The 7581-nt window shown below is 38.9% G+C and overlaps 1 protein-coding gene across 1 annotated transcript in view; it reads left to right on the top strand.

The window, feature by feature from the left end:
- AKAP7 (A-kinase anchoring protein 7) overlaps positions 1-6284 on the top strand; it is a 90119-nt gene extending 83835 nt beyond the window's left edge. Inside the window, exon 5 of the mRNA XM_042456917.1 lies at positions 4262-6284. Within this exon, the coding sequence (XP_042312851.1) occupies positions 4262-4467 (206 nt within the window). The 3' untranslated portion in view covers positions 4468-6284. The remainder of the gene's footprint in view (positions 1-4261) is intronic.
- The last annotated feature ends 1297 nt before the right edge of the window (positions 6285-7581 follow it).

Below are 7581 nucleotides of genomic sequence, written 5' to 3'. Positions count from 1 at the left end.
GTTAAACTTACTGTGGGGATCAATGATGACAGCAGAGTGAGTTCTCAAAACCAGAAAACCTTCCACTTTTCAGGCAGTGGAAGCACCAAAGGCTGGAATGAGGAGAAAGAAAAGTCCTGTCACGCTAGCAGTCAGATGGATGCACAATATTGGATTTAGGCCATAGTATTTTCTTTAGAAGATTGGTGCAGCAAAACATGCCATTTTTATTTTCACGCTTTATTATTTTGACTATTAACTAAAGCATGTGCATACAGTACCAACAGATTTCATTTTAGCCCAGCTCTTCAGGAAGAGCAACATTTCTTGGGCCCAGCTGAACGCAAATAGACACCAGATTTTTCCTGGGAATTTTGAATCCACTGTATGAGAAGCCAGGATTTGTGTTACAAAAGCTTGCATTGCTAATTACTGGGTTTAAAACACAGTCACATTTTAGTTACTCTTTTTACAGTGTCTTCAAAGCAACATTTGTCTTTATGTTATGTTCTCTTGAGCCAAATAATAATGCTAATATTAAAGATTTTGTCTTAAAAGAGACTTTGGAGATTATGCTTTGGTTTGGGTTTTCTAACCAGGCAACCATAAGTCAGTCCTTGGGGAGATTTGTGGCTGTTCTGAACCACACTTTAGGAATAGGGTTTTTTTTCTTTCTTGTAGTCAAAATATGCATATGTGAAAATGCACAGACACCAGAGATATTTATTTTCAGTAAGAAAGTCATAACTATATTCTGGCTGAATCCACACTGAACAAATAAATAACATCACTTTAACTTCCTTGGCTCAATGCTATGGAATTCTGGCAACTGTAGTTTGTTGTGGCACCAGAGCGCTCTGACAGAGAAGGCTAAATATCTCACAAAACTACAAATCTCAGAATTCCATAGCATTGAGCCGTGGCAGCTAAAGTGGTGTCAAACCAGATTATTTCTGCAGTGCACATTTAGCCTACATTTTAACTACAGCAGATCATGAAACAGACAGTCTGTAAGCACTTAGAAAGGAATGTCGTGATCACTAAAAGCCAACATGGGTTTTTCAAAAACAAGTCATGTTAATCTTATCTCTATTTTTTGATAGAGTTACAAGCATAGTAGATGATGGAAATGCTATAGATATAGCATATCTTGATTTCAGTAAGGCCTTTGACAAGGTCCTCCATGATATTCTTGTAAACAAGCTCATAAAATGCATGCTAGACAATGTCATTGTTAGGTGGATCTGTATTTGTTTGACCAGCTGAACCCAAAGGGTGCTCACCAGTGGCTCTTGTTCATCCTGGAGAGCCATGGCAGTTAAAGTGTTGTCAGACTGCATTAATTCTGCAGTGTAGATGTATTCTCAGTTTCCTTGGCAGTACACAGGCAGCAGTGATCAGGATAACTATGTGCTGCTCTTTTAGAAAATCCCAAATTGTCTGCACAAAGTGACAATTTCACTCATCCCAGAAGTAGGCAGAGCTGACAAAGACATTGCAAAAGTCTCCCGGGAATGGCATTCTTATTTGGATCTTAGACAAAGTTGTAGAACCTGTTGTCTCCCTGAAGCAGACATGTTGTTCATTCATAATAGTTTTTCTGTGACCATCGCACAAGTTGCTGAAAAACATCTGAATAATTTTCAAACTTTCTGTCAGATCTTTTTTACTTTCAAGGGAGTGATATGCTTAGCTGTGCATTTGTGATAAGGGGCATATTTACATTAAACTTTTGAAATTAAAGTTCAAATGAATGCAAAAACAGTAGTATAGCTTTTGATTATTTCTATTTACAGCTAATTGCCTCTGTGCACCTTCATGCATAATGTAACACATAGGCATCTAAATGAAACTAAGCCAGTAAACAATTCATTTCAAGAAATAAAAATAAACCAGAACAATTATCTTGGAAAGAAGAAAGTCACATGCATCCCTCCAAATTATATCTGTGGAAAGAAAACCACCTTGATTAATAGTAAATATTTATGTGTTCTAGTTCACAACAACAGCAAAGCAAGATTTTGGAACTGTGCATTAAATCAAACTCCTAGGGGCCATTCCCACTGGGCATATAACACGACGTATATCGCTGCGATTCTGACTCTGATTTTTTTTCAGTCGTAATTGAATCTGACCCATCATTTCCATTAAAAATGGGTCCAAACAGACCCAGGTTTTTTACCCCTGTTTTCATTCCCATTGGTATTTTCCTCGTGGTAATTTGAAGCGGGTTATTTTGCTTCCCGTTCCCATTGCCCTTCCAGAACCTTTTTTTTTAAGCAGCTGTCAATCAAGCACCTAAGCACTTCCTGGGAAAGGGAAAATGGAGCCTCTATTCCCCTCAAATCCCTTTGCATCTCAGGCTCTTCTTGTCTTCCCATAGTCCCTCTGGGAAAGAGAGAAGGAGCCTCTATTCAGCCCAAGTCCCTTTGCGTCCCAGGCTCTTCTGTCTTCCCGTAGTCCCTCTGGAAGAGAGAAGGAGCCTCTATTCACTCCAAATCCCTCTGCATCCTAGGCTCTTCTTGTCTTCCCTGCTTCCCACTCCACCGGGGGAAAGGCTATGCAAACGGGGAAAATGGCACCGGTAATGCAGGAAAGAGAACAAGCGGGTGACACCCCAGGCCAGCCCCTTGAGCACTGCTCCTCCCATCCCCTAGTTCCCGAATCAGACACCCTTGTTGTTCCCATTCGAATGCCACTTAAAATGCGCTGTTAAATTAAACCGGTTTATCAAACACTGATTTGGTTTTTTTCAGGATAATTCGATCACATTGGAGTCAGATTCGAATTCCAATGGGAACGATATCGGAGCAATGCGGGCCGAATGCACGCTCAATTGGGAATGATGCACCCATGATTTGCGTCCTGATCCGCGTTATAAACCAGTGGGAATGGGGGCCCTAGATATCTAGGACAGTTTTTTTGATACTGCCACCATTTTTAAAAAAGTGTCACAAACACCCCAGCGACCAGCATAAATTCTTCACAATCTGGGACTGTACTTGTATTTCTAAAAGTTAAATTATTCTTTGGAAGTAGAGAGATCTTTCTTTGAGACTAACTGAAAGAAAGAAGTTGGCAGCATGAGCTTTTTGTAAAGTGCCAAAGATTCTTTTGGACAAACCCTTGACATTTGAGCTAGCTTGTTGTTAAAAGGTTTTTAACCAGTTGTTTTTATGTTTTAATTGTACACTCGTCCCTCCCAATCCATGGGGGATTCATTCTAGACCAGCGATGGCGAGCCTTTTACAGATTGAGTGCCCAAACTGCAACCCAAAACCCATTTACTTATCACAAAGTGCCATGTTCCTCTGGTTTTCTAGTAAACTCGGGGGGGGGGGGTGGTGGTGACAGAGCGTATGCCCACAGAAAGGGCTCTGACTGCCACCTCTGGCACGCATGCCATAGGTTCGCTGCCACTGTTCTAGACACCCCTGCCCCCTCAAATTGGAAATTTCGCTGATTTTCAAGCCCCTTTGGTTATAAGGGGTGCACTGCCAGGTGCATGCCCTGTTTTGTTCCTCTCCACTTGACATCCACGAAGGACAAAAACCGCAGATCCCAAGTCTGTGAATGGAGAGAAAGGAGTGTATTTCTATTTTATTTGAATTTTGTTGATTTTTAAGCACTCGATAAATGTGTAATTAATGAATGAACAAATGAAGAATGGGTGTTTGTTGGATTTTAACTTGCCATTACAGTTTATATTTGAACAGTAGCAAGGATTAGTAAACAATTTTGCTGCTGTTTGAGACTGGTAAAGCACTGTGACTTTTAAAAAGTAGTATGAGTATTATTTTGCTTCTTACAAGGAGCTCCCATCTGGGTTTCTGATCAGCATTGCTCCCTCTTTGCTCCAACAGTGTTACAATGTCAGTTGCTCCTAGATCATTCACAGCACTGGTATTTGTAGTTTTATATGCTCTAATAATATGATTGTTAGAGGATATGCTGAGACATGGGTGGGATGTGGGAGAAGGGTCAGGACAAACAAGCCGACAGAAATGCCAGCATTAATAATCAGAGGAGACCAAGGCAAAGGAAAGGAATCTGTTTCAAGTTGTAGCCAAGGAGCTGATAATCAGTTTGAATGAGCCCCATCCTGCTTCCTTTCAGAGGGGTTGCTACAGCTAAAGTAAACAGGTATATTGAAATGGCTTCAGGTGACCCTGCATTTCCAGACTGGGTGGGAATGAGACGTTATTCCCAGTAGCTACATGTTGCATGCCATCTCCTCTTGCCCTACACTGGTTGACTGATTTTTGTCTGTTGTGGTGTGTAGGTGAGAAAAGAGGGGCAGAGCCAGATGATGCAGAATTGCTGAGCCTCAGCAAAAGACTGGTGGAGAATGCAGTTCTCAAGGCTGTGCAGCAGTATCTCGAAGAAACGCAAAACAAAAACAGACAGATTGATTGTGGAACCGCAGTGAAGAATGAGGAGCCAGCCCTTGGCAATAACATCGAAAATGAGAATGACAATAGCAAATGAAGGCAAAGGAGGATTGATTTTATCACCATATCTGTGACTGCTCCCTGGGTCAGCTCTGCTAAACTAACGGGATGTGATGGTTATTGTCGTTTAGCAGGCCTCTCTTTTGAACTAGGCAGTGCCAGTTACAGAGCTTCATGATCCAGATGTCCATGCTGCTGAGAATAAACATACTATTGAATGCTGGAAAAGAAGGCCAGACAAAGAAACAGGCAAGAAGGATAGAGAGAGATCAGACCAAGAAAGTGTCAGCTTTGTTTTATTCGTCACTACAAAAAAATTTTAAAATTCCCCATTGTGGTCTCTCTGTGCCCTGTGGATGCAAAACAAGTGGCCAAGGAGGATGGGTTAGCCAAATCTGAAAACAATGCCATTCTGTTTTGCAGAACCAAACAACTCTTTACTTGAAGTGAATTTCAAAAGAAGACATTCTTTTGCACTGAAGAAAAAAAATAGTGTTGTGAAGTGTCACAACTGTTACTGTCACCCAATATGTTAGTGAATAAGAATTGTTCATGAATATCATCATATCATTATGCTTCATTTTAAGTAACATTTGCACACACACAAATGATATTTTTGGCTAAATGTTACATTTTATATTTTAAAAAAGCATATGGGTAAAAAGATGACACATCATTTCTGTCGATAATAGAGTCCCATTACATTCTAAGGAACAATTAATTACATGCAAAAATGTATTGTAATGTTTTTTTCTCCCTCTAGGGAAGAGCCATGAAGCCAATGTACTCCAAGAAGCTTTGCACAGAGAATTGTCGACTCCTTTGTCCAAACTGAATAAGATAAAGGTGCTTTTAGCAAGTCCAGCGATTCGGATGAAAATGTACAAGGAACTGCTTGGAAAAGGACTTGTCAGTGGCAGCACCTAGGAAAGTGTTTCTGATCCTTGCATTTCAAGTTTCTTAATTATCATTGGGGTATGAATCCCATCTTCATCATCTTTTTTTAATGAACCATATTTGTTTGCCACATTTATATTGTTGTTGTTGTTGTTTTGAGGAGGCAGGGGTTTGATTTTAATATATTTGAAAGTAACAGACAAAATTTATTATACACTATATTTCCAATCCCCACCCCCCAATTGTTTGTTAAGGGCAAGGGATAATCCTAACTGACTACATTGTTAATAATCCCAAGAGAGTTAAATATTGAAGCACTATGTTCCTTCAGCAAAACTGCATGTAACTGGCATTTTAACAATTTATGCTGGAATATTTACTGTAGTCTAAAAATCCAACATATGAAAAACAATAGGGTACAACCTGTGTTCCCATCCTTTGAATTTATTACTAACACAGGGACACATCTCACTTGGAGCTTCCTGTATTTACAGTACGGTGTTTTATTGCAAACTAGGAAGTGAAGAACCAATATTGTAGAGGGGTGGGGAAAGAGGATCCATGTGGAGTGAAAGTATATATACTCATCCATTCTATAGATTCTTCCACTTGCACTGGCTCTGCCTCAGCACCAGTTTGCCATGCAAACTACTGAGAAGATGTGTGCTGGTTTCGGATAGCATTTTGCAGATATCAGATACCCAGAAACAGTATGTTATATGTCTGAAAAAGATCTGGGCATAATTCGGCCAAATATCAGCTTTAAAGTTTCACAGGTTCTTAACTTTTACTGAAATCTGTAAGACTCAAAACAATGCACAACACTGATGAGATTCAGAGCATGGCCTTTTGTACTTACATCTTTTGGCTCTGGCCCTTGATTCATAATTCTATAACCATTTCTTTCAGTAGCTGTAAAATAACATTTTAAAGCAAACCAAAAGATTCTTTAAATGATTTTAAAGTGTATAGCAGTCATCCTTTTATATAATACTTCCTTTTCTCTGAATATGATGGCATTTTGTTTTTGCAATGTTTACTTTTTTTTAACAAACCAGAATTTGAAATTACTTGTACAGATAATTATATGTCTGCTGTTGTTTACATGCAAAACAGGATTGTTTAAAATTTGTCAATATTTATTGCAAAATCTCAAAATAGAATGATCTTTATCTAATCATTTTTAGCAGAATATTCTTGATTTTTTTTAAAAAAAAGAAAAATGATTTATTCCTTTTGCTTTTCCGGCATTTTTGAAGGGCTAGAAGTGCAAAAAGGTTACATTGGGCTCCAACAGTACAAGACACTTTTGAACATTATGAATGGATTGGAAAGGTTCCATTTGCCAACTATGAACACAGGTTTTGTTCTTATAAATTAAGTAAGCTGCACGAAACACAAAAAGATCTATTCATTATTCACTTATGAAAATAGATTGTTATTTTATCCTGGTGAACATAACTAACAAGGAAGATATGTGAAATTATAATTCTGGATGAGCTGCGTGTCTTAAAGAGTACTATGGGTCAATTAAAAAAAACACCTTCCTCTTCTACAGCCAAGTGAAAGAAGGAAGAGCTAGATCTCCTAAGATTTCTAATTGTTTCCTTTAACATTTCATCCATATTTGGACAATCAGTTAAGGCTGATAGACGCTGAGCCTTCCTAGCTGTTGCTTTAGTCATTAGGGGCACTACCAATTTCAAATTGCATTAGCTAGGTTTCAGTAAATCTATACTTACCAGAACCAACAGACCTTGGAATTCATTTCAGTGATAATAATCAAGAATCTACTGTGATCTAAAACAGAGATGGGGATCATGTGGCTCTTCACATGTTGTTGTATTGAAGCTCCCAGCTTATTTCAACATTAGCTGTGCTAGTTAGACTGCTGGGTCTTGCAGAGCATCATCATCTTGATGGCCTTGTGATTCACTGCTTGGCCATTAGAAACCTACTGGGTGACCTCGGATGGGTCACACAATCTCAGCCCCAGAAAACCCTGTGAGAGGGTCACCATAAGTTGGAAATTATGAAGGCACACAACAATGACAACACTATATAGCATTTCTGGTGCCATTAAGATTCATATTCCCGGCATATTATATCTTTGTTTCTATACTATATTTGGAATGCTAAATTATTCTCCAGCAAGACTACTTGTAGCTACTGAGGTTATTGAGAGAATATGAAAGGATGCAATAACAAGCTAATCCTTATCATAATATGAGATAAATGGAAACTGTGTTCATAC

Source organism: Sceloporus undulatus, chromosome 1, assembly GCF_019175285.1.
Source record: "Sceloporus undulatus isolate JIND9_A2432 ecotype Alabama chromosome 1, SceUnd_v1.1, whole genome shotgun sequence".
Classification (NCBI taxonomy): Eukaryota; Metazoa; Chordata; class Lepidosauria; order Squamata; family Phrynosomatidae; genus Sceloporus; species Sceloporus undulatus.
This window is presented reverse-complemented; position numbering and strand designations above follow the sequence as displayed.